Raw genomic sequence first — 27246 nt, 5'->3', positions numbered from 1 at the left:
TTATCAAGATGTAGGTAGACACAAAAGACATAGGAGTAGAAAATGCATACCACACAAAGAAAAAGGCCTGGAAGAGAGTCTTTGTTCTCTTTCATTTGACTTTTATTTAGTTTTTTTCATCAACATCATCATTATTACCATTATGAATAAATATTTGGGGGGAGCAAAGACAATCTGCTGGGTGTTTGGAGCAGGAAGGACTTGCTCTTGTTTTCTTAGGATGGACATTCCAAGGATAATAATGCCATACGGAATCACAAATCAACAGGCTCCAAGCGATGCAAGCCAGCCCTCCAGGATACTTCAGCCCTCTCGCTCTGATGGGAAAGAACAGAACTGGAGATGCCTTCTCTGCCCCTCCGAGGGTGGCTGCCTGCATTTCTCACTTGGGAGGCAGCAGACGCTGTAAATATTTTGCCTTCTCCACTGGATTCAAGCTCCTTGAGAACAGGAGCTGTGAGATAATGCACATAAAGCTCTTAACCATAGTGCCTGGCACCCCTGTGATGGCGGCTATTATTAATTCTATTACTCTATTGACCCCTTGTCAAGAGCTGGCAGGGAATGTTGTACATCTCAGGTGCAAAAAAACTCATCCATGAACCTAAGATCAAGAGTTCATGGCACTCTGAAAGTCCACCACAGAGCAATATCTCTTCTTTCTTCTTTCTTCTTCTTTTCTTTTCTTTTCTTTTCTTTTTCTTCTTTCTTTCTTTCTTTCTTTCTTTCTTTCTTTCTTTCTTTCTTTCTTTCTTTCTTTCTTTCTTTCTTCTTCAACATGCAGGACACATAAAAGGAGATTATTAGTAAAGATTATCTGAGTGATGACTCATCCAAAGGTGGACTCTCTCCTGTTTGGAAAAATGCATGTCTTACCCACTCCCTAAGTCTGCTCCCCCTTAATCTTTAGAGTAGAGTTTCTGGATCAGCAGAGCTCAGAGGAAACGGTTCGTCACCCCTCAAAATGTCCAAGACCAGAAATTCAAAATGGATTAAAGACCTAAATATGAGACCTGAAACAATAAAAATCGTAGAAGGGAGCATAGGCAGTAACTTCTCTGATATTGGCCCTAGCAACATTTTTCTAGTTAGGTCCCCTGATGCAAAGGAAACAGAAGTACAATAAACTGTTGGGACAACGTCAAAATAAAAAGCTTCTGCATAGCAAAGGAAACAATCGACAAAACTAAAACCCAGCCTCCTGGATGGGAGAAGATATTTGCAAATGACATCTGAAAAAGGTTAGCACCCAAAATATATAAAGAGCTTACCCAACTCAACAACAAAAAAGCAAAGAATCCAATTAAAATTGCGCAAAACACACAAACAGACACTTCTCCAAGGAATACACGCGATGGAGGTGGCTGGTGGCTCAGTAGGTTAAGCGTCTGACTCTTGGTTTCAGCTCAGGTCATAATCTCAGGGTTGTGACATTGAGCCCTTTGTCAGGCTTCGTGCTCAGCACAGAGTCTGCTAGAGGGGCTCCGTGTCCATCTGCCCCTCCCTCTGCCAGCGCTCTCTACAGTAAGTAAGTAAGTAAGTAAATAAATAAATAAATAAATAAATAAATAAATAAATAAATAAATAAATAAAATCTTAAAAAAAAGAAGCCGGCATACCAAGGGCCAACAGACACATGAAAAGATGCTCATCATCACTTCTCATCAGAGAACCGGCATCAATACCGCAGTGAGACGCTGCCCACACCCGCCAGAACAGCTAAAATAAAAAACATAGGCAACAGCAAGTGTCGGTGAGGATGGGGAGACAAAGGAAGCCCCGGGCGCTGCTGCAGCCACCGTGGCAAACGGTATGGAGGCTCCTCAAAAAGTTAGAGAAGAAAAAGTAGGGCTCCCCTATGATCCTGCAATCCCAGTACAAGAGTCCAAAACACTATTTCAAAGGGATGCCGCGTCCCTACTGCACAGCGGGGTTACTGGGCCAGAGGTGGAAGGAGCCCAGGTGCCCCCACGAGTGGAGGCGGCAGGTGGGAACCCGCTCTCTGCTCCCTGCCCCAAGAGAGCGGGGATCTGGGGTTTGCAGCCACACGGAGGGAGCTGGAGAGTGTGGGGCTGAGCCCGTCAGTCAGAAGACAAATACCATGTGATCTCGTCCATATGTGGGATTTCAGGGAAAAACAGATGAGCAGGGCAGCCCCGGTGGCGCAGCGGTTTGGCGCTGCCTGCAGCCTGGGGCGTGATCCTGGAGACCGGGGATCGAGTCCCACATTGGGCTCCCTGTGTGGAGCCTGCTTCTCCCTCTGCCTGTGTCTCTGCCCCTCTCAGTCTCTCTCTCTCTCTCACTGTCTATGAATAAATAAATAAAATCTTTAAAAATAAATAAATAAATAATATTTAAAAAAAACAGATGAGCAAAGGACAAAGAGAAAGAGAGAGAAGCGAACCAGGGAACATGCTCTTAACAAACTGACTCTTAACAAACTGAGGGTTACCAGAGGGAGGGGTGTGTGGAGGGGATCAAACAGGTCATGGGGATTGGGGGGATTGGGGGATTCAGGACTGGGGGATTCGGGATTGGGGGATTCAGGATTGGGGACTGGGGGTTGGGGGAATTGGGGGATGGGGGATTTGGAGGCATTGGGGGCATTGGGGGATTGGGGGACTGGGGGATGGGGGTGGGAGGGTTGGGGGAATTGGATTGGGGGATTGAGGGACTGGGGGATTGGGGGATTCAGGATTGGGGGATTGGGGGCATTGGGGGACTGGGGGATTAGGGGATAAGGGATTGGGGAATTGGGGGACTGGTGGATTCGGGATTGGGGGATTCAGGATTGGGGGATTGGTGGGATTGGGGGCATTGGGGGACTGGGGAATTAGGGGATGAGGGATTGGGGAATTGGAGGGCTGGGGGACTGGGGGATTGGTGGATTCGGGATTGGGGGATTCAGGATTGGGAGATTGGGGGGATTGAGGGATTGGGGATTCGGGGATTCAGGATGGGGGTATTGGGGGACTGGGGGGCTGGGGGGCTGGGGAGCGCGCTCGGCGGGAGGCCGGGGCGCCGGGGGTGTGTGTGTGTGGGGGGGGGGAGCCCCCCGCCCCCGCCCCCCAGTGCTGCCCCCGCCCCCCAGTGCTGCCCCCGCCCCCGCCCGCGCTCCATGTGACCTCAGCTTCCGTCCGTCCCTTCCGCACGCGCTAAAATAAGCCGATGCCCGGCGAGGAGGGGCGCAGCCCCGCGGCCCGCGCTGTCGAGGAGGGAGGCGGCGGCCCGAGAGGATGCGCCCCGCGGAGCCGCCTGCGCCCGCGGGAGCCGTGAGTGGGGCCCGCGGGGGGGGCTGGGGGCGCCCGGAGCTGCGGAGGGCGCTGGGGGCGGGGGGATCCGGAGCCTCGGCGTCTTCATCTGTGAAATGGGCCGCGGGGCGCTGCGGGCAGCGCGAGCCTGCACCTGCCGGCCTGCACCTGCCGGGCCTGCCGCCGCCTTCCCCGAGCTTCCCCGGGTCCCGCCAGGCACCGATGGCGCGTGTGTTCGCGGTGCTGGGGGCCAAGTGGGGCGAGACCCGCGAAGCCCCCTCCCCGGAGCGCCCCGGGACCTCGTGGGGCCCGATCCTGCTCGGACCCGCCGGACGGACCGACGGACGTGGGGGCCGCCGCCGGGCGGACAGGTGGCCACGTGGCCGGACATGCAGGGGCGGGGGGGGGGGGGGGGAGGGGCCGAAGCCGCCTCCCCCGACGGCCCTGCAGCCCCCCCACACCGACTGTCCCCTCCGCACACACCAGGGCTTCGGGGGGCGTAGGTCTAAGAGTTCCTAGAGGTCATTAGGCCATCCCGGGCCAAGGGGGGGAAAAAACCCCAATAGAACAAAACAAAACCCTGATTCCTGCCTTTAGGTCAAAAACAAACCAAAACAAAAGCCTGTTTCACAGGAGGTTGCTTTCATCTAGTAGGTGCCCTCCTAGAATGTCAGGAAAACCCATGCAAACCTGATCCCACAGACTGCGTGCCCGCCTCCTCCAAAAGCAGGAATATCCCAAACAGAGAGCAGGGCCTGCGGGCTTTGGCCTTGGCCCCGGGTGGGTCAGGAATGCAGGACCTCGTCTGTCCGGCCTCCTTCTTCATCCCAGAAGAGTGATGCCCGGATGGATGATAACCTTCATTCTGGCTGCAGTGTGCATTCAGGCCACACGGTGTAAGCTAGACTCTGGATGGACACCTAGATGTGCCTCACACTGTCCCCTGACCCACATTATAACCACGTAAGTCAGAGGACACTGGGCTTTCAACCACGACCAACAAATGTCATCTTTCTCGGGACATGCTGTGTGCTCAGTGATGCTTACAGACACGTGTGCAGATTAGTGACAAATATGTTTGCCTTTGATAGAACTTCTTTATTATGCTCATTTCCCACCCGACAAACTATTCTCAACATCGTTGAACAAATGTTATGTGTCCATTGTTTTTGTGGGGGAGGCTTCTGGGCTAGGTTACACTGTGATCTCTGAAAGCTCAGAGAGGTGAGGAGAGCAGAAAAGGACACTGGTACTTGGATCTTATCAAGCTTCACAAGCAACTGTAAACCTGAGGTCAGGGGTCTTTTAGTTGCAAATGACAAAAACCCAACTCATCCTGGCTTCAGGAAAAAAAAAGATTTATTGTTTTAGATAACCGGAAAGTCTATGTGGAATAACTTCAGGCATGGCTGGATCTAGGTTCTCAAACATTGCCAGCTTTGCCTCTTTTTCTGTTATGAGGCAGGTCCTAAAGCTGGTGAAAAAGATACTCCCATTTCTCTATGAATTCAAAGAACTGCAGCTCCAATCTTAGTTCCCACTAGTTTGGCATCCGGAACAGGAACAGAAAGCTTCTTTCCCAATAGTTCTAATAACAGTCCTTCTGTTGATTCTCAGGGCTTGTGGTCTGTGATGTACCCATTATAAGCCAGTCACGTGATCGGGGAAATAAAAGGCTCTGATGGGCCCAGCCAGGTGCTTAGGCCCCTCCTTGGAGCCAGGGATTGAGGTCAAACCCAAACAAACATGGACTTCTTAAGAAAGGAAGGGGGTTGGTTGTGTGACAGTGTAAATGTACTTCACAATACTGTGCTTTATGCTTAAAAATGGAGAAGATAGTAAATTTTATGTTATGTGTATTTTACAATTAAAAATTAATAAAAAATAAGGGCACCCAGGTAGTGTAGTTAGTTAAGCATCCAACTCTTGGTTTCGGCTTGGATCATGGTCTCAGGGGGGTGAGATGGAGCCTCGCGCCGGGCCTGGCACTCTGCACAGAGTCTGCTTGGGAGTCTCTTTCCTCTCCCTCTGTCCCCCCTTCCCCCGTGCTGGTTTGCACACTGTCTCTAAATAAATAAATAATTTTTTTTTAAATCAAAAAAAGAGATAAAGAAAAAGGAAGGGTTGTTTCCTTAAAGGGGAATTGAGGAGTTGTTACCAGAAGGAGAAATGCATGTGGGTAGGAAAAACCAACTTGATTTCCAGAGCAAACCGCATGTGCCTTCTCACCGTAATGCATGAGTGATTTCAGACCGAACAAAGGGAATGAAGGAGGAAGTAGAACCCTGTCATGTTCTCAGTAGCAAGGTGGACGCGAGGAGCAGGCTGGTACCTGCGATGGCCTGAATGTGGCCGCAAAGCCCTGAGAGGACCCAGGGACACCTCCATCCAGCCCCAGCCCAGAACGTCGCTGTGCTCAGGTGCTAGCTGCGTGCCCCAAGAAACTCGGCTGTGCCCCCAAGAAAGAAGAGAATTGGGAGGAGGCTTCTCCACAGAAGTTAGCCGTTGGGCTCTTTTTTACCTTGACTCTGATCAAGCAGGACCTAAGTATCTGAGGCAGCCCCGCACCCACAGTGCCAGCAGGGGCTCGACTTGGGGTACATACACATCATGTTCTCCAGTAACCTCATGTGACCCCTTTTTAGATGTCAGGCTGGACACTGGCCCCTCCTGGTCCACCTATCATAGTCCTTGGGTCTCTCTTGCCTTCCTGATGTTTCCCTGCGGGTCCCACCCGATGCCAAGGCTGGGCTCTCCTCCTCAGGTCATTCCATGCTTGGCCCTGGGTCACCTTCTTCAGCTTCAGATACCTTAATGGTCTCCCTATCACTGCCCAGACTGACACCTGAGACCTCCTCCTGGGACTTGCCTGGTGGCCTTTCTCTTGTTCTAGTTTCTCAAGCCCCTCCTCCAATCCCTAATTACTCTCTTTAATAATACTGGCTTCTTACTTCTTCTAAATACCCAGATTTTTTTAGGCTTTCTAGCTCCTTTTGCAGAACCTCATTTTTGTCATAGGTACACTCCATGGCATTGACACAGGTTACCTCATCCCCACCGAAGACCATGGCCCCATGAACACTCAGGGGTGCCATTCAGAACATCAAACACCGCGTGTACAGACACTGTCCAATCGGAATGGACATTGTCATTAGAAGCAGGGTCCGGAATCCCTGGGTGGCTCAGCGGTTTAGCGCCGCCTTCAGCCCAGGCCGTGATCCCGGGGTCCCGAGATCGAGTTCCGCGTCGGGCTCCCTGCATGGAGCCTGCTTCTCCCTCTGTCTACGTCTCTGCCTCTCTCTCTATGTGTGTCTCTCATGAATAAATAAGCAAAATCTTTAAAAAAATTTTTTTTAAAAAAGAAGCAGGGTCCTGGGGCCCCTGCTGGGTCAGGTGGGTACCTCCTTGGTTGCTGGATCATAGTGGGGGGCTGGCAGTTCCAAGAGAGGGGCCAGGCTCATGGGATACCTATTTACCAACAAATACAAACCTGTGCAACCCAGCTGAGCTTTCACTCAACATATATTCCTCCCAGGCAGGTGCATATCCAGCACTCCCTATCTGGGCCAAAACTCATCTCTGGTTTTGGTGTTGCTGAGCAATTAGTGAAGCCTTGAATTGCCTATCTGTAAAATGGAGAAAATGGATTTGAACATAGATGTTTTATACCCATGTTCACAGCAGCATTCTTCACAATGGGCAAAAGGTGGAAATAGCCCAAGATCACACTGATAGGTGAATGGGACAAACAGAACATGATCTATACATAAAATGGGACCATTATTCAGCCATAAACAGGAATGAAGTTCTGATACATGCTGCAACATGGAGAGACTTTTTTTTTTTTTAAGATTTTATTTATTTATTCATGAGAGATAGAGAGAGGCAGAGACACAGGCAGATAGAGAAGCAGGCTCCCTGCAGGGAGCCCATGTGGGACTCGATTCTGGGACTCTAGGACTACGCCCTGGGCCAAAGGCAGATGCTCAACCGCTGAGCCATCCAGGGATCCCCATGGAGGGATTTTGGAAACATGAAATAAGCTGCATGGAATAAGCCAGGCACAAAAGGACCAATATGACACGATTCCACTTACAGGAGGTGCCTAAATAGGAGAATGTATAGAGAAAGAAAGACGGTGGCTACTAGGAATTGAGGGGAGTGGATGCAGAGAGTTACTGTTGTTTAGTGGCAGAGTTTCAGTTTGGGATACTGGAAAGTTTCTTTAAAAAATTTTTTTTATGTATTATTCATGAGAGAGAGACGCAGAGAGAGAAGCAGGCTCCATGCAGGGAGCCCGATGTGGGACTCGATCCCAGGTCTATAGCATCAGGCCCTGGGTTGAAGGTGGCGTTAAACCACTGAGCCACTCAGGCACCCTGGGATGCTGGAAAGTTCTAGAGAAGAATGATGGTGAGATTGCATGGCAGTGTGACTGTATTTAATGCTACTGAGTGGTACACTCAAAAAGGGTTGAAATGGCAGATTATATGTGTATTTTAACCCAGTAAAAACTGGAGGTAATAATGCCTATTCTGTAAAAATGTTGCATAGTCCTGAGATCAAAGGTCTGTGAGAAACCTTTGCAACCTCAAGTGCTATTATTACCCAATAGCAATAAGCTATGATCCACTTGTTTTGGCTTTATCCAAGAATTCCCTAAAAATCATTGTTCTTTTGGGAGGGAAGTTTTTGTTGTTGTTGTTGTTGTTTAAATCATATTGCTCCCTTTCCTCCGTGAATTCAAATAGGTTTTAAAGGAAAAAAAAAAGCAGCTTTAGAACATGCTGCCATCCTTAAACTGTACCATGAAAACTTTATTACTTTTCACCATTACCTATCCAAATACCTATTACAGAGCAGTGCGTTAAAGAGGGTATCAGCCACTCACACTGCAGTGTAAGCTACTTTCTTCCTAATTCTGGCTGAGAACAGTAAGGCAGTGATGATCAAATCTTTTTTTTTTTTTAAACAAGACAAACTTTTCCCCAAATAGCTGACTTTGCAATCTCAATAAATTGACATTAAATTAACTAAACCGATCCAGAAGATTGAACAAGGAGTAACTTTATTTTTAGTTAAATCACTTGATGTGCATTCTAAAATATTTAGGGGGAAGAATGGCGATGACTGCAATCTATTTCTAAATGCATCAAAAACTAAGATGGTTTGAAGAATGGATAGAAGGATAGGTAGATGGACAGCTGTGTGGAAAAAGCAAGAGTAGTAAATTTTTTTTTTTTTTTGTAAAATGTTAAGAGTAGAATCTCGGTGGTAGATATACCAGCAATCACTGCCACATTCTTTCAACTATGTTGTGTGTTTAAAATGTTCCTAATAAAATATTGGGGGAAAATTAAATCGCTAACAATACCTAGTAACTGCTCATATTCCTTTTCATAAACATAAAAAGCAAATAATAAAAAGATAAAAAGAACTTCCATAAGAGCTGCAACTTTCTATGCTATTATATGGATCATTGCTCATCTGAACTATTAGGATGTGATGAGGAGGTGGCACATGCACTGGGCCTTGAAGGATGAATAGGAGGTTGGCAGCTGGAGAAGACCAGAGAAAGGGCCTTTCCCACAGAGGAACCAGTATGTGAGAATACACGATTTAGTCATGGGTAGCAAGTGTCCGCGGGCGGCTGGGGCTTGTGGTTGAGGTTGAGTTTTGCTGGATTCACAGACTGGGTTTCAACTGCAGCAGCTCTGACATTCTCTGGCTCCATCACCTGAGCCTTTGTGAGCCTCGATTCACCATGTGTGAAATGGAGATAACATTTACCTGCTGGGATTCGGGGAGGACTGTTACATGTCGAGCACCTGGCACAGCACTTATCCCTAGGTGAGCGCTCAATGAACATTAGCTGTTGCCACTGAGAGCCTGGGAAGCAATTTGGGAGCTTGACTACTACCCTGTCGCGCAGGTCAGCTATCTGGATGCTGTGTCATCTCATTCCCCCGTTGAGCCCCTTCTCAAGGGAACCCAGGTTGGAGGGGCGGCAGTAAGGCCTTGGTTCTCACTCTAACCCCTTCCCTGCCCAGAGTCTCCCACAGACTGAGTGGTGTGTCCTCCTCCCAACGTCCCCAGGTCACACCCCACAGCGCAGACGGATGGGGGAATGTACTGCTGCTCTTCTGTCTTCTTCTTCTTTTTTTTTAATATTTTTTATTTATTTATTCATGAGAGACAGAGAGAAAGAGAGGCAGAGACACAGGCAGAGGGAGAAGCAGGCTCCATGCAGGGAGCCCGATGTGGGACTCGATCCCGGGACTCCAGGATCACACACTGGGCCAAAGGCAGGTGCCAAACCGCTGAGCCACCCAGGGATCCCCTCTTCTGTCTTCTTTATTCCGATACCAGCTCCCTATTTGCACAGAGGAACTGTGCCTCCCCTTTAGTCCCAACACTACTTTTGTCTTACCAGTGAAGTCCCCACATTCCCTTATATCGAGCTTTCTTGCACCCATTCTCTCATTCATTCGTGACACAACCCACAACCCTGTGAGGTCAGCGAGGCACCTCCGGCCCCACTGCGGTGTGAGAGAGAACAAACCTGTGATACTGAAAGGAAATGACAGGTTTGAAAGTAATGCATCATTGGTTGGGCGCCTGTCCACAGAGATTGTGTGGGTCTCTCGTAAACAAAGGTGACAACACACTCATTCCCACCACCAGCCCCGTAAGAGCAAGGTGTTGCCGCCCCAGAGGGAGCATATTTGCATTTTTAAAAACCTGTGACCTTGGAACAGTACAGAGTGAACTGACTGACCTCCATTGTTTGTTTGTTTGTTTTTTTTTAGATTTTATTTATTTATTCTTGAGAGACACAGAGAGAGGCAGAGACACAGGCAGAGGGAGAAGCAGGCTCCCTGCGGGGAGCCCGATGTGGGACTCGATCCAGGGACCCCAGGATCACAACCTGAGCCCAAGGCAGCCGCTCAACCGCTGAGCCCCCCAGGCGTCCCCTCCCGCTGGTTCTAGGGGGCTGACCCTGAGCACCTAGGGAAGCCGGCGGGCTCATTCGCAGCCCTGAGACGAAGTCTGGCAGGATAGAGTTCAGCATCACTCCACACTCTGGCTGCCCCGAGTTGTCATAGGAAGAGCCCAAGAGAAGAAAATCTGCTGTGGCCTGCAGCCTCCGCGCAGGTGCAGCCGGACCTCAGCCCCTCCCAGGTGAAGGCTCTTCTCCCAAGGTCAGGTGGAGTCTAGCTGGTCAGGTGTGCTGGGCTGCGGTGGGAACAAGGCCTCTGCATTTGAAACCAGTGCCTGGAAGCCGTTGCACCGCGTTCCCGGCGGCGCCTTGTACGTACCATCTCCTCTCCATGGCCTGCGTGTTCGCACCTCCAAATACTGGTGGGTAGTCCCTTCAGAAATGCTGCAGTTCTTGGGGCGCCTGGGTGGCCCCAAATCTAAATCCCTTGGACCCTGAAAAAGAAAAATAATGTCATTAAACAACTTACTTTAGTTACTAGTCAATATTTTTTTCTTCCATTAACTCCAAATATGGTCATTTTAAGCACACTCAAAATAATTTCAATTCTAAGTACCTATAAGAAATTTTCTCTTTTAGGGGCACCTGCGTGGCTCAGTCGGTTAAGCGTCTGCTTTCAGTTCAGGTCATGATCCCGGGGTCCTGGGATTGAGCTCAGCATCAGGCTCCCTGCTCAGCGGGAGGTCTGCTACTCCCTCTGCCCCTCCCCCACTCATGCTCGGACTCGTGCTCTCTCTCTCTCCCTCTCAAATAAAATCTTTAAAAAATTCTCTATTTTAGTGATATTTATTAGGCTCTGATTATAACATATTTTAATTAATAATAGATTAATTTCATTCTTTAAAAACTTGTCTTAATATAGTAATTAAAGTTGATTGTTGGAAAATTAGAAAACACAAGGAAAAAAGAAAAAAAAAAGAAAACACAAGGAAGCAAAAATACAGATTTGATAAAAGTAAATATCAGGTGGACTTCTCCCCCACTGTTGAGATTCAGGTGTGGATTCAACTGTTTTCTGTGCACATGCAGATGAACACATATTCTTTGCAAACTTGGGATTATACTGTGCATTCTCTTTTTGCATCTTTCTCTTTTTCTTAGTATTTTATTATGAACATCTTTCTTTTTAAAAAAAGATTTTATTCATTTGAGAAGAGAGAGAGCATGAGCTGGGGTTGGGAAGATGGAGAAGCAGACTCCCCACTAAGCAGGGAGCCTGGCACAGGACTTGATCCCAGGACCCTGAGATCATGATCTGAGCCAAAGGTATGCTTAACTGACTGGGCCTCCCAGGTGCTCCTGAACATCTTTCCATGTGGCTAAATACATTGCCACTGAAGCATTTTTATTTTTTATTTTTTTTATTTTTTATTTTTTTTTAATTTTTATTTATTTATGATAGTTACAGAGAGAGAGAGAGGCAGAGACACAGGCAGAGGGAGAAGCAGGCTCCATGCCCCGGGAGCCCGATGTGGGATTCGATCCCGGGTCTCCAGGATCGCGCCCTGGGCCAAAGGCAGGCGCCAAACTGCTGCGCCACCCAGGGATCCCCTGAAGCATTTTTAATTGCAGCACATTATCCCCATCATATGGTTGTATCATAACATATTTAGCCAATCCTTTCATTGTTGGACTTGTAGATGGTTTCTGCTTTTTAAAATTATTACTAATATTGTACTGAATATCTCTGTAAAAATATTTTTGCATACATTATAATTCCTTAGGATAAACCCCTAGGAATGGAATTATTCAATCAAAAGTAATTTACGGTTTCAGTCTTTGATAAATTTTGTAAAATTGTCTTTAATAAAAAGTGTGCCAATTTTCTCTCCCATCTTCGGGGTATAAGACAGTTCTGGGGGTGAAGGGTCCTTAAAAGCCATTGTTGCCTATGTTTTAACAAGTTAAAAGAGAGAAAGCCAGAGAAGCAAATTATGAGGTCTGAATTCATACATCAAAATTCTAAATGCCATGTTACCCCAATCCTCAGTATGCAAGTTCTTTTAATTTTTAAAAAATTTATTTGAGAGAGAGAGAGAGCATGAGTAGGGAGGAGCAGCAGAGGGAGAGGGAGAAGCAGACTCCCCACTGAGCAGGGAGCCCGATGCAGGGGCTCGATCCTAGGACCCCGGGATAATGACCTGAGCCAAAGGCAGACACTCAATTGACTGAGCCACCCAGGCGACCCTGCAAGTTCTTTTTGGATGTATTCACCATGTGAACATTGATTCTTTGCAAAATATAGGAATATACTAATTCAACCAAATATTACAACTGGTTCTTTACTTTTATAACTATTCTTCATTTTCTTTCACATATGAAACCAAAATCAAATTTTAAAAATCTTTGGATTTAAAAGTATACATTTTGAACATTTATCCAAAGAAGATGTGGAAATAGGCCAATAAAAACATGTAAATACTCAACATTACTAGTCATTGGGGAAATGCAAATCAGAATCCCAGAGATAGCACTTCATACCTGGTAGGATGGTTGGACTAAAAATGACAGGAAATAACCAGTGTTGATGAGGATGAGGAGAAACTGGAACCCTCATACACTGCCAGTGAGAATGTAAAATGATGTAGAAACTGGAAAGCAGTCTGGCAGTCTTTCAATATCAAATAGAATTATGCTACAACCCAGCAATTTCATTCCCAGGATGTATACTCAAGAGAATTGAAAACATGGCTACACAACAACTCGTATGAGAATGTTCATAGACGCATTATTCATAATAACCAAAAGGTGGTAACAATCCAAATGTTCATCAATTAGTGAATTCATAAAGAAATGTGGTAAATTTTTCCATACAACACAATATTATGAAGCCATAAAAGGAAATACTGATACATGCTACAACATGGATGAACTTTGAAAGCATGAGGCTAAGTGAAAGAAGCCAGACATAAAAAAGCCATATGTTGTACGATTCAATATATATAAAATGTCCAGAATAGGCAAATCCATAGGAATGGGAAGTAGATTGGTGGTTGCCAAGGGATGGGATAAGTGACTACCAATGGGTATAGGGTCTCATTGTGGGGTGACGCAGATGTTCTGGAATTAATGGTGATGGTTGTACAACTTTGTGAATATACTAAAAACACTGAATTGTACATTTTAAAAGGGTGAATTAGATGCTTTGTGAATTATATACCAATTTGAAAAGTACATCTTGTGTCTTATTTATACGAAAACATAAAGTGTCTTTAAATTTTTTAGGCATTTTTCTTTGATTTCATAGCTAGTTATCAAAGTAATCCTAAACTCACTATTCAAGAGTTGAATAGTTTTATTTATTTATTTATTTATTCATTCATTCATTTTTCTTTAGGGCCTCAGTCAGAGGATTTGAGCCCCTCTCGTCTTGAATTTAAAGTTTGACCCAAAATGTCATTCTGACTTTTCTTTTTTTTCCTTCCCTCTCTCCCTCCCTTTCTTCTTTCCTTTTCCAGACTACATTTTAAGCAATAAATATACCTTGCTAAACCATTTGCTTGGTGTCAGTACAATTTCTCCAAGCAAAAACTTGCAAATCAGTTAGTTTTATGTGCAGATAAAACAGAAATGATGTCTACAGTTATCTAACACGATGATTTGTCAGTATGCAAATAGGTCAATTTTCCTGTTATAAGAATCTTGTTAGAGTGCACTTTTTATTTTTTATTTTTCTTTTAAATTTTTTTTTTTTTTTTTTTTTTTTTTTTTTTTTTATGATAGTCGCACAGAGAGAGAGAGAGAGAGGCAGAGACACAGGCAGAGGGAGAAGCAGGCTCCATGCACCGGGAGCCGGATGTGGGATTCGATCCTGGGTCTCCAGGATCGCACCCTGGGCCAAAGGCAGGCGCTAAACCGCTGCGCCACCCAGGGATCCCCTTTATTTTTCTTTTATTTGTTTACAGAGGGTGCAGGTGGGGAGTGTAGAGAGAGAATCTTTTTTTTTTTTTAGAGAGATTTTATTTATTTATTCATGAGAGACACAGAGAGAGGGGCAGAGACACAGGCAGAGGGAGAAGCAGGCCCCTTGCAAGGAGCCTGATGCGGGACTTGATCCCGGGACCCCAGAATCACACCCTGGGTGGAAGGTAGGGTCTCAACCATTGAGCCACCCAGGCATCCCTGTTTGTGCGTTTATGTGTTAATTTTTCATAATTTTAATTTTTTTTTAAATTGTAGAACAACTTCAGTTCTTTTTTTTTTTTAATTTTTATTTATTTATGATAGTCACAGAGAGAGAGAGAGAGAGAGGCGCAGAGACACAGGCAGAGGGAGAAGCAGGCTCCATGCACCGGGAGCCTGACGTGGGATTCGATCCCGGGTCTCCAGGATCGCGCCCTGGGCCAAAGGCAGGCGCCAAACCGCTGCGCCACCCAGGGATCCCAATTTTAAATTTTGAAACCATTTTGAACTTGCAGAAATGTTGCAAAAATAACTAAAAGAATTCCCATAAATTCTTCACCTCTGTTCACCAGCTGTTAACATTTGTCATATTTGTTTCCTCTCTTTCTCTCAGGCCATGTGAAAGGAGATTACATAACTTATAGACATCATGAAACTTCACCCCTAAATACTTCAATATGCATTTCTCCAGAATAAGGGCACTCTCCTACATAACCAAAAAGTCATTTTCATACCTAAGAAAATTAGCAATAATCTGATAATATCATTTCTACGTAATACCATCTGAAAACACATCATTCAGTACCCATGTAAATTTACCTCAGTTGTCTCAAATTTTTCTCTTAGAGATTTTTAAAAATCCAAAATCCACTCAAGGTACATTCATTACACTTGGTTATTATGCTTCTTAGTCACTTGTAACCAGATCTCCTTTTTTTCTTCCTAACTGCCTTTCTTTGTGTTTCAAGACTTTGACTTCTTTGAAGAGCCCAAGCTAGGGCTTATAGGACAATGTACAGCCTGGGTCTGTCTGATTGTTTCCCTATGACTGGATCCGGGGCAAACATTTCCAGCAAAGGTATCTGCCGACATGGGGCTCTATGTTTCCCAAGGTGCCACACCTGGAAGCTCAGAGTGTCAGGTGGTCTCACCGTGGGAGATGCTAAGTTTGAACATTTGGTGAAGGCTAAAGTCACTCTAATTTTTTTGCTGTGGATCAAAGAGACCAAAGCTATTTGTCTGGGGCTTTCAAATACTTCTTGGTAGTAGGAATTATTTGAAGTGGTCACAGACTGGGGTTTCTGTTCTTTATTATCTAGTCTCTGTGGTGTGTGACCAGCTGCCCTTCCCTTTCTCCCAGGATCCCAGGTGGGATTTGCTCTTTTATTTTTAAACAAAGGCAGATTCCCTTTGTATGGAGACCTCTCACTAGCACCCTACCTTTGACAGTTCACTGGGGTGTGTCAACCTCACACATTCACACCCCGCACTTCTCTGCTTCTAGAGGTTAATTCCCCTCAGACCGGTCTACAAAGATTTGTTTCTGACATAGCACCTCTGAGAGTTACTAGCTTTCTCCAAGACCCCTTTGTTTACAGCTTGTTCAGCTTATCTGATTATTTAGAGGAGAAAATTCTCAATTACATGCTAATGTATGTATGACGCTCTTAACACTCACATGCTAATGTATTTTAACACTCTTAATACTTAGCAATAGCGCCTTTAGCAAAGAGGGTGCAGTCCCAGCTCTGTAGTAGCAGGGGTGAGAGGGGGTGGGCAGGTGACGATGTGGGAGTGAGCTGATATTCAGGGTGCCCCTGAATACTATAAATCCAGCATCCTTTCCTGAAAAGGAATTAAAACCTTCCCACACAACAAAATCAAAACTCAAGTCAGACTTACTACTTAGTATTCCCAAACTTTTAGTTTGAGGAGATATATATATATATATATATTTTAGATTTATTTGTTTATTTATTTATGATAGTCACACACAGAGAGAGAGAGAGAGGCAGAGACACAGGCAGAGAGAGAAGCAGGCTCCATGCACCAGGAGCCCGATGTGGGATTCGATCCCGGGTCTCCAGGATCGTGCCCTGGGCCAAAGGCAGGCACCAAACCGCTGCGCCACCCAGGGATCCCTGAGGAGATCTTTTTATGGACAAAAATACCTGTAGATTGGCCTTTCCATATGGTTGTGTTTTACTACCCACTGATTAAGAATATTTGGAATGAGTTACCCTTTAAAAAAAAAGTTTTATTTTATTAATACAGGAAAATCTACATGCGTTTGGGGGAAAAAAGTAGTATACGTATATGTTTAAGTGTTAGATGATCTAACAAAACTAGGGATGCTGCTGCACCCCCTGAACAATTTTGAATTTTGTGATGGTGGGAACATGGAAATTTCAGGACTTCAAGAAGGAGAGACCTGTTTAAAGATTGCACTCACAACTTTCTTCCCTATCCATTGCAAAAGCAAGCAAAACCCGCATGTCCCCTCACTGAAGCCATTCCTTGGCCTGCATGTTGCCATCTTCTTCCATTCAAGTGGTCCTGAGCCCAGAACTGATGTGGTCATGGGGATGCATATGGAAAGTGCTCACCCAGCATACAGCTAAGCTGCTGCTGGCCAGATCTGGGCACCCTGTCCAAAAGGAGTAAATGTCCCCATCCCTGTCAGTCTGCAAGGACCATCCGCTCGGTCTTCCTTCCCCTTCTGTGGCTCGGTGAAGCAGAAGCTTCTCCTACTATTTTGTGGAAAGAGAAAAGGCAAACAAGCATACATTCTATAACAAAGAGGAATTTTTATGGCTGATATGCATTCTTCCTCACTATTAGTGTTCTCTTATTCTATAAAGCCTTGATTCATATTGTTTTTATGAAATAAATCTGTTTTCACCACTTATTTATTATAACTAGGTGTGAACAGAGAAGAACCAGATAAAAAGCTATATTGTATTTCTGACTAAAAAGGAACACTGGTGAGGGGGTGGGGGGCGGAATCCCTGGGTGGCTCAGCGGTTTAGTGCCGCCTTTAGCCCAGGGCCTGATCCTGGAGACCCCGGATCGAGTTCCACATCGGGCTCCCTGCATGGAGCCTGCTTCTCCCTCTGCCTGTGTCTCTGCCTCTCTGTGTGTGTGTGTCTCTCATGAATAAATAGATAAAATCTTTAAAAATATATAATAAAATAAAATAAAAAATAAAAAGGAACACTGTATAGGGGGACCTGGCTGGCTCCGTTGGTAGAGTGTGCGGCTCTTGATCTTAGGGTCCAAAGTTTGAGCCTTACGTTGGGCATGGAGCTCCCTTAAAATAAATACATTAACTTTTTAAAAAGAAACACTGTATAGACATGGGATTGATGTGGGTCAAATCACAGGTTTCCATGATAGCCAGTTAGAATGCTTAGTCTCAAGACTAATGACTGCATAGGGGATGCCATGAAGCATTGGAGGTCCTGATATTGCAAGGAATTCGTAGAGAAGAACCGACAAGAACATTTTGTGATGACTGAACACAGAGTAGTTAGAAGATGAAGAAGAAATATAAATGTAATACTAAGAGAACGTGACTCTCCCAGAAGGTAGGATTTATAATCTTAATATCTCCAAGTGAGATGTGTTTACAGACATGCTACAGTGCTTGTCCTGCTAGCACCTGGCTCCATAGTGCCTTGTCTTTCAAAGCTTCTCATTAATCAGAAGCTCGCAGTCTCTGGCATTAGCCATGATCATGAAAACCATGACTGGATAAAATATAGAGACCATATAGAAATTGTCAACTGAATAAAAGAATATAGAATTATCGATTGTGTATAAAAGAGAGCAGGACTTACCATTTTTTTGCCTTCACACTTGGAAGGAACTCTTCGATCTTGTTACCTGGTTTAAGAAGATACAAGCAGAGTCTGTTAATGCCATCTGCTTCTCGTGTCAGGACCTCAGCTTTTATACGGGGGACTTTCCCAGTGGTCACCCAGACCAGGAGGAGACGTGATACTTATTCAAGCCCTACTTGGGTTGATTCGCAGTTCCTTGTAGCTACAGTTCCTCTGTGGCTCCTGCAATGATTCACAGTCCATGAAATGGGATCCATGGATCCAGGCCCTTTTAATTATAGTGAGGGGAGGTTTCAGGTTATCTCATTTAAATTATTAATGTAATACTGCCATGTATGCCCTCCATTATAATTATTTTCCTTTCACTTCTCTTTCTCTACCAAATATGTAGTTAAGATGATTTGACTTTATAAAAGATGTATTTTCTAGAAGATGTCAGAGAGATTGAAGTGGGGCAGTTATTATTGCCACAAGCTTAGATTCTCTGTTAATAGCTAGAGACTCTGTTGAGTGATCCTCACCCAAAGGAAGTTAATTTTGGGTGTGTGTGTGGGGAAGCAGTTGTATGGACACAGTAGAAGGTTCATGTGATTTTCAGTGACATTTGGCATCCAAGCTCATCTTGTACTCTTTGCAGTGCAATGGCTTCGAGGAATCCTATATACTCCTGAAATAGTGTTTCTCAACCTGAATGGTTATTAATTTTGAAAGCTTTTTATTCTTTTCAGAGTCATTGTATGCCTTTTTGTTTAGGACTGATCCAAAGCCATTCTCACTTACATCATTGTATCTGTTAGGGTCCAACCAGGAAACAGAAACACCTAGATTATTTTTTAAAGAGGAAATTTATTATTTTTTTTATTTTTTAAAGATTTTATTTATTTTTTCATGAGAGACACAGAGAGAGAGGCAGAGACAGGAAGAGGGAGAAGCAGGCTCCCTGCAGGGAGCTCGATGTGGGACTCGATTCCAGGACCCCCGGGATCACGACCGCAGCCGAAGCAGATGCTCAACCACTGAGCCACCCAGGCGTCTCTAAAGAGAAAATTTAATACAGGAACTTGGCTTCACCTGATAGAAAAGGCCGAGAAGGTAACTGGCAAGTAGTCAACTCAGAGGTTAGCAATTTCAGGAAGTTGTGATCTGCCCTAGGTAGGGGAAGGGTAAAGGCAGGAAGATGTTACTGGAGTCTAGGAGTCACCAGTAAAAGCTCAAGGACGGGGACGCCTGGGTGGCTTAGTGGTTGAGCAGCTGCATTTGGCTCAGGGCGTGACCCCGAGGTCCTGGGATCAAGTCCCACGTCAGGCTCCCTGCGTGGAGCCTGCTTCTCCCTCTGCCTGTGTCTCTGCCTCTCTCTGTGTCTCATGAATAAATAAATAAATTCTTAAAAAAAAAAAAAGTCAGCTCCCTGTGATACAGAGCAGGGTAAGACATCTATCTGAGGACAAACAGCTCTCAACAGCATACTCATCTGTTACTGGGATTAACCTTGTTATAGAATTTATTAACATAGAAAATAATTTATTAACAGAATTGAAATGCAATCTTTCTGCTTACTTTTCACACATTCAGTTGGTATAATGATATATTTATTCTTCCATCCAAATTTTTCATTCTTTTCCCTTCTTTGTGCAACTGTTAAATAACCCTGGAGATTACACATAACAACCAGTCAACGGGCTCAATGGTGTTTAAAACTCATAAATGGTAATTATGTTATTAACTACCTTCATAGTTAATGAAGCACTTTCACATATACTGCTTGATCTTATAAAAACTCTGAATAGTTATTATTATCCCCACTTTATAGAAGGATTATCTGAGTCTTGGAGACTTTAAATGAATTGCTCAAGGACAAAAAAACAAATACTGGAGCCAGAATTCAAACCCTGGTCTGTCTGATTCTAAATCCCATAATTTTCCCATGCTGCCTCATGAGAGAAAGAGTTGCCCAGAGGGAAGGGCAATAATTTTTCTTTGCTGGTTGGCTAAGTTTAGGAGGAAGGAGAAAATAGATTTTAAATTTGCAGAAATTTTCTCATTGACCCAGAAATTAAAATCATACTCTGGGCATGACATCAGGCCTATCTAGCATTCCAGTCTTCAGTATAAATTGAAATTGTCTGTTCTGGAAGGGTCATTGTCACAGTAGCATGTACCATCCCAAGCCTGACAGAGGGTGTGAGGGAGGAAGGAAGGGGACAAGTCTATGATTCCCTGTATTTTTTTTTTAAGATTTTATTTATTTATTCATGACACAGAGAGAGAGAGAGAGAGAGAGAGAGAGAGACACCAGGATCATGCCCTGAGCCGAAGGCAGGTGTTCAACCACTGAGCCACCCAGGCGTCCCTGTCTGTCTTCAATAAAATACAGGACACCCAGTGAGGTTTGAATGTCATATAAACATTGAATTTCTTTAGTATAAGTATGACCGAAATATTGCATGGGACATATTTACACTAAGAAGTTATTTGGGGCAGCCCAGGTGGCTCAGCGGTTTAGCGCCACCTTCAGCCCGGGGATGTGATCTTGGAGAACTGGGATCGAGTCCGGCGTCGGGCTCCCTGCATGGAGCCTGCTTGTGTCTCTGCCTCTCTCTCTCTCTGTGTGTATCTCATGAATAAATAAAATCTTAAAAAAAAAAAAAGTTGTTATCTTACATCCAAATGGCATCCTGTAATTTGCTAAATCTGGCAACCTTATCTCAAGGTGGGCAGTGATCCCAAGGTTGTTTCCTGTGCCTGTGTGTGTTTCCTGGGATGATCCTAAGGACAGAGCCCATATGGCTCTCCTTTTGCCATCTGTGCCCTGTACATGCCCTGAGGTAGTAGTTCCTGCACAGGTGCAGAAGCGGAAGGAGGGCTAGGAAGGGGATTCCCAGTGTCCGGCACAGACTGATGCATTCTGAATTAGAGGTTCCCTCTGTGGTAAGGAGAGCTGACCTGACCTGAAGTGAAGGCTAAAGTTGATTTACCTGGTTTCACTTTGTTTTTCTGCTAGTCTGTTTTCACTGCTGAGTATTCAGATCTGACTAGGAAGTTAAAGTTAGCCTCAGAGATGTGTAAACTCATTCAAAGAAAGAGAAAGAGGAAGGGGCCCAAGGTGGCCTGGATGTGGGTCCCCTGGAATAGGTGAGGAGGTTCAGATTAGTGCTCGTGCTGCTGGCTTCAGAGACTAGGAAACAGGCCCTGTGGTCCCTCCAGAGGCGGATGGCAAGGAGAGGACGGGGCAGATGAAATCCTGGGCCAGGCACTTGCCTCTGATTGTGAGGAACGCAGAGCTGAGACGGAAATGCCACTGGGCTATAAGCCCTCCCAACAGGAGGGCAGTCAGTTCAACAGCACTTTCAGGGAGAGAAACTATGCTGGTTCCTCATCCTGGAGCTCAGAGGGGGGACCCTGGGGTCTGCTCTCAGCCCTGCTCCTAAGTTGATCTGGAGCCTTGAATAAGACCCTATTGTCTCTGGGCCTTTGAATGTTCTCCTCTAGAGCTGCGATGGCAGAGGGTATAGATTTCCATCATGGTTTCTCTCAGTTCTAAAATTGTTGCTATATGTGTAATTTTAAGCCTTCTCATGGTTCCTGTTTTGTATTTACTGGCCAGGTAAGAGGGCTGGTGACCAAAGTTCATCAATAATACTTACTATATCTGAAGATTACCTTTCATTTGCCCCTCAGTGTTTTCTTTTATTCAGGCAAAATACCAAAGTCCTTTTTTTTTTTTTTTTTCCAGAGGGCTGTATCCAAATGAGATCTACCCTCCTAAAAACCTCATGTCAACATAGTAATTACTAACTCTACGGGACCAGAAGCTACAATTAATGTTTCAATCCCATTTCAGCATTCTTTCACTCATTTATTCATTTGGCAAATATTTATGGAGCTCAGAAAACGCTTCAGGCAGATTTGAGGTCTGGGAGGAAAACTTCAGCAGAACTACAAAACATGACAAGCTCCAGGTGACCTCAGACCTGGTTCCTCAAGTCCTTTGCCTCTCTCTTCTGTTGGTGGGATCTTAAAGTTTCAGTGTTCAGCCACCTGTACATCAAATGTAGAGGCAAAACAAAAATAAGTTGCCATGAAAGCTTGAAAGTGTTGGCTAACGAGGTATTTGAATAATCTGTGGGTTTCCACCTCCTTATAGCTGTGGGCCTCCAAGACCAGACATAGCTGGGAACTGGCTCTTTCTACCAAGAGCGCAAAGCAGCCTTTGAGCATGTCCTTCTCTTACCCATTTTTTCCTTGCCCTCTGTCCACAGTGCTGCACTTGAGATGGAGTTACTGCCCCTCTGGCTCTGCCTGGGTTTTCACTTCTTGACCTTGGAATGGAGAAATCAAAGTGGAATGGCCACAGCAGCTTCCCAAGGCGGCTGCGAGTTGGTGAGTTTTCCAGGGAACTCTGAGCTGTCTGTTGCTTCTGTCCTGACAAGGATTGGTCCGTTTGGAAAACCGGTGGATTGTCCATCAAAGAGGGCAGGGAATAAAGAAACCTGAAATCACTCTGTAGCTGGCTGGCACGATGCTGTGTGCAAGCTGCTCCTTAACCAAAGGTTAAGATGATACCTGGGAAGGGCCAGGCCTAGGTCAGATATTCAGAACAAGAACACCTTGTTAAAAATCTGGATGATTGAGCTCCACTAATGGTATCAGAATCCCTGTCTAGGGCGTAGTAGTAAAGTTGGGTAAACCCTGACTCAGAGCTTGTCTATGAGCCAACAGCAGACGCGCAAACAGCTGCCCTCACTGTGCTGCAGACCAACATCCTTGATCACATTCAGGCTTAAAATGATTCAGGGAGTGGAGAGCTGAGCTTTTCCAGTTTACTCTCTCCGGGGCTTTCAGCCTATATGTGGAAACAGACTTGGCTCATAACAACTGAGCACATTTCTGGAAAATTTCTCCCTTGCCTATAAGTCCATGATATCAAAAGTCTGCTTGGGAGACATACATTTAATAAACATTTCTCAGGTAGGTCCTGTTATATATTAGGCACTAGAAAGACAAATTGAATGTTGGGGTTAATACCTACGTTCGAAAATATGTTCTTAAAGCTGATAAATCTGAAAAACCCAGCTGGTCATGATTCTTAGCTAGTTTTAGTAACCTCTAACCACTATGCTGTGTGGTATTTTCCAGTATGGAGTGGGGGTTATGAGCCAGACCAGGTTTGAACCCCAGCTTATTGGCTGGTGACAGTGGCAGGAGGGGTACTCTGTGTCTCAGTTTCCTCCTCTGTGAGATATGGAGTAGTGGTACCAACCAATGATACCCTAACACTGCATTGTCATGATGATGAAATGGGTTAGTGTATATAAAGCTCCCAGAACAGGGCCTTGTGTGTAGTAGCAGCTGCGTGTCTTATCTGTTATTCTTGTTGTTAGGCTGCGCTACTACAGTCTTCCATTATTCCCTTACAGAAGCAATGGAAGATTAACTCTCCTGAAGGGAGGCTAATTCGGGAAAGAGAAAAAAAAAAAAAAAAGAGAAAAAAAAAATTCGGGAAAGAGGAGGGAATAAAGTGTGAGTTCTTGGAAAGCCTTTTAGGGTTCAGGCTAGACCCCCTGCCTGACCCTCTCCAGCCTGGCACGCAGGAGCAGGGGTCAGGGGTCCGCTGGCAGGGAGCTCCAGGAGTGGATTAGGTGAGGCTCTTTGAAGGCTGAGAGTTTGAGAGCTCAGGTGCCTCCCTTGCCTAAGCCCCATGTTATCAGAGAATGAACACGGTGAGGTCTCAGGCTCTGACAGCCATTCCGTGGGGGTGCAGGGAATCGCAAAGGTGTGACGCCATAGCTGCAGCAGCTGTGGTGAGGATCTCACAGGGTCTCACAGCTTGAAGAAAGCCCCTGACCGCAACATTCTCCAGAGAGTCCCTGTTAGGAGGAGGCCAGCACTTCCTCAACGAAAGAAATACACCTTATTTCTGCGTGGGGAGATGGAGCTTTGTAAAGATGGCAGTTATCCCCCCAATTCACCCATAATTATAATGCGATTCCAATCAAGATGCCCAAGACATTGGAGGGGAGGGGAAGTGTGAAAGGAAGTTGACACATTCTTTCCGATGTTCCTCTGGAAATCAGAAACCGCTCAAACGCTCAACAATAGATTAATCGAGTCATGCTAACCATCGGAGCTAACGTTTATCAAGCACTTAGGGGCCGGGTTCTGTATTGTTTGACATAAACAATCACACTGAGTCCTCAAGGAAAAAAAAAAAAAAAAGCCTCTATGAGAAAACCATAATTTCCATTTTAGTGGAGTAACAAAGGTCCCAACGGTTAGGGAACCAGCCCGAAGTCACCCGTTTGATGAAAAGCAGAGCCGAAAGGGGCTGCCGCTAGGATGCTTGCTCTCGAGCGCGGCGCTAGCCCTCCTACTGGCGCAGGGGGCGCTGAGAGCCGGGCGCCTAGTAGGATGGGATGGGGTTTATTTCCGTTGCCCTGGCGGTGTGTCTGTGGGCACTTCGGGGGGCGTGGAGGTAGGTTACTGGACGGCTTGCCGAGCTGACCGTCTGTCTGCACAAAGCAAAGCTCCCCTTTCGTTCTGCATTTCCCCGTCCTTTTTCCCGAGAAGCAAAGAGGGTGTCTAGGGCCGCTGGCAGCGGTGCCGCGCGGGTCCCTGCGGGAGGCGCGCGCCCCGGGGCCTCCTCCGCGCTGACCGCTGTGTCCGGGGACCTAGGTTGACGGAGGGGCCGACTGCCGCGGGCGGAACCTCGAGGCCGTGCCCGCCGACCTGCCGGCCTCCTCCCGGCGCCTCCTCCTGGACGCCAACCCGCTCGGGACCCTGTGGAACCACTCGCTGGGCCGCTACCCGGCGCTCGAGAGCCTCAGCCTGCGCGGCTGCCGCCTGGAGCGCATCGGCCGCGCCGCCTTCCGAGGCCAGGCCCGCGTGCGCAGCCTGGCGCTGCCCGACAACCGCCTGGGCGAGAGCTACCGGGACGCGGCGGCCGCCTTCCGGGGCCTGCGCGCTCTGCGGACGCTCGACCTGTCGGGGAACGCCCTGACGGAGGACATGGTGGCCGCCCTGCTGCGCCCCGTGGCGTCGCTGGAGTCGCTGGCGCTGGCGCGGAACGCCATCATGCGGCTCGACGAGTCGGTGTTCGAGGGCCTGCGGCGCCTCCGGGAGCTCGACCTGCAGCGCAACTACATCTTCGAGATCGAGGCGGGCGCCTTCGACGGCCTGGCGGGGCTGCGGCGCCTCAACCTGGCCTACAACAACCTGCCGTGCATCGTGGACTTCCGCCTCACGCAGCTGCGGGTGCTCAACGTCAGCTACAACGCGCTGGAGTGGTTCCTGGCGGCGGGCGGCGCGGCCTTCCAGCTCGAGACGCTCGACCTGTCGCACAACCAGCTGCTCTTCTTCCCGCTGCTGCCCGGCTGCGGCCGCCTGCGCACGCTGCTGCTGCGCGACAACCTGCTGGGCTTCTACGCGCGCCTGGACAACGCGTCGGCGCCGCGCGAGGCGGTGGCGCAGTTCGTCCTGCTGGACGGCAACGAGACGCGCGTGCGCACCGTGCGCCTGTGGGACGAGGCGGCGGCCGGCGACCTGGGCGGGCTGCGCGTCCTCGACCTGAGCCACAACCGCTTCCGGTACCTGCCCGACGGCTTCCTGCGCGCCATGCCGGCCCTGGCCCGCCTCAGCCTCCGCCGGAACTGCCTGGCGTCGCTGCACTTCCGGCCGCGCGAGCCGCCCGCGGCGCTCGCGGAGCTGGACCTGAGCCACAACCTGCTGGCCGAGCTGCGCGTGGCGCCGGGCCTCCGCGGCCGCCTGCCGGGCCTCCGCGCCTTCAACCTCAGCTCCAACCGGCTCGCGGGCGTCCCCGCCGGCCTCTTCGCCGCCGCCGCCAACCTCAGCGCCGTGGACCTGAGCCACAACCGCATCGCGCTGTGCCCCGCGCCCCGCGGCCGCGCGGCCTGCGTGGACCTGCGCAACGCGGCGGCGCTGCGGAGCCTGGCGCTGGAGGGCTGCGGGCTGCCGCCGCTGCAGGAGCAAGCGCTGCGGGGCACGGCGCTCACGCACCTGGACCTGTCGGGCAACCGCGGCGTGCTCAACGGCTCCGTGGGCGCGCTGCGGGCCGTGGCCGCCACCCTCCAGGTGCTGGCGCTCAGGAACGTGGGCCTGGGCCGCGGCCTCCCGGAGCTGGACCTGACGGGCTTCGGGAGCCTCCGGGACCTGGACCTGTCGGGGAACGCGCTGCGCGCCTTCCCGCGGCTCGGCGGCCCGGCCCTGCGGCGCCTCGACCTGCGCGGGAACCGCCTCACGGCGCTGCCGCGGAGCGCGGTGGCCGAGCGGCTGGCGCGGGGCCTGCGCACCGTCTACCTCAGCCAGAACCCCTACGACTGCTGCGGCCTGGACGGCTGGGCCGCCCTGCAGCGCCTGCACGCCGTCGCCGACCTGGCCGCCGTCACCTGCAGCCTGTCCTCCAAGGTGCTGCGCCTCGCCGAGCTGCCCGGGGGCCCGCCCCGCGACTGCCGGTGGGAGCGCGTGGACACGGGCCTGCTGTACCTCGTGCTCGTCCTCCCCAGCGGCCTCACCCTGCTCGTGGCCGGCACCGTGCTCTCCCTCACCTTCAGGAAGCCTCTGCTGCGCCTCATCAAGAGCCGCTGCCGCTGGCCGTCCGTCTACTGAGCCGGCCCGGTGCAGGCCACAGGCCCCGCGAACCGAGGTTTCAGTCGCCGCCCCTGGTGGCCCCCGGGCGGTCCCCGGGCGCGCCTTCCCACACTGTGCGCCACCCTCATCGCCCTGGGAAAATATTTATTAAGCGGTGCCCCGCGACAATAAAACAGCGTCTCGCGTAAATGTTTTTCAAGTGAGACTCGGCTTGTGTTTTCTTTCTTCTTTTAAAGATTTTGTTCGTTCATGAGAGACACACACAGAGAGGGGCGGAGACCCAGGCAGAGGGAGAAGCAGGCTCCATGCAGGGAGCCCGACGCGGGACTCCATCCTGGGACTCCAGGATCACGCCCTGGGCCACCCAGGCACCCCTAGACCCTATTTTACAGATGAGGAAACTGAGGTTTAGGGATGTTAAGTTGCCCACAGTCACAGACCGCTAACATGGTAAACCTAGAAATAGAAACCGCTCGTCCCATATGGTAACAGAGAGCTAGGATTCTGCGTGTCTTCAAAGTCCCTTATATGGTAAATTGCTTAACTTCCCTGATCTTCATCATCTTCCAGCTGTTTTTCTTTCTTATAAAGATTTTATTTATTTACTCACGAGAGACACAGAGAGGCAGAGGGACAAGCAGGCTCC

At 47.9% G+C, this 27246-nt stretch overlaps 1 protein-coding gene and 1 long non-coding RNA gene across 6 annotated transcripts; one reads left to right on the top strand and one right to left on the bottom strand.

The window, feature by feature from the left end:
• Positions 1-673: 673 nt before the first annotated feature.
• LOC140624950 (uncharacterized) lies at positions 674-2346 on the bottom strand. Its single transcript, XR_012024373.1, has 2 exons — positions 1620-2346; positions 674-1519 (listed from the first exon to the last, which is right to left on the bottom strand). It is a non-coding gene; the product is annotated as an uncharacterized lncRNA (long non-coding RNA).
• Positions 747-26803, top strand: NRROS (negative regulator of reactive oxygen species). Of its 5 annotated transcripts, none has more exons than XM_072811979.1 (4): positions 3170-3272; positions 10061-10613; positions 22256-22376; positions 24669-26803. In XM_072811979.1, exons 3-4 carry the CDS (start codon positions 22269-22271, stop codon positions 26616-26618), a joined length of 2058 nt encoding a protein of 685 aa, XP_072668080.1. In that variant the 5' UTR covers positions 3170-3272; positions 10061-10613; positions 22256-22268; the 3' UTR covers positions 26619-26803. The 5 variants fall into 5 exon arrangements, with proteins under 5 accessions (XP_072668082.1, XP_072668081.1, XP_072668078.1 ...); XM_072811978.1 differs by having other exon boundaries at positions 10061-19088; XM_072811981.1 differs by lacking the exons at positions 3170-3272; positions 10061-10613 and adding an exon at positions 747-1524.
• Positions 26804-27246: the final 443 nt, after the last annotated feature.

Source organism: Canis lupus, chromosome 35 (genome assembly GCF_048164855.1).
Source record: "Canis lupus baileyi chromosome 35, mCanLup2.hap1, whole genome shotgun sequence".
NCBI classification, from domain to species: Eukaryota; Metazoa; Chordata; class Mammalia; order Carnivora; family Canidae; genus Canis; species Canis lupus.
The sequence above is the reverse complement of the archived record's forward strand: the minus strand, read 5'-3'. Positions and strand labels throughout refer to the sequence as shown.

Coding starts and splice junctions, on each gene's coding strand:
- NRROS (XM_072811977.1), top strand. CDS start 3,169: ATGCCCGGCGAGGAGGGGCGCAGCCCCGCGGCCCGCGCTGTCGAGGAG. Junction 3,273..22,255: donor CGCCTGCGCCCGCGGGAGCC/GTGAGTGGGGCC, acceptor CTCTGTCCACAG/TGCTGCACTTGAGATGGAGT. Junction 22,377..24,668: donor CCCAAGGCGGCTGCGAGTTG/GTGAGTTTTCCA, acceptor CCGGGGACCTAG/GTTGACGGAGGGGCCGACTG.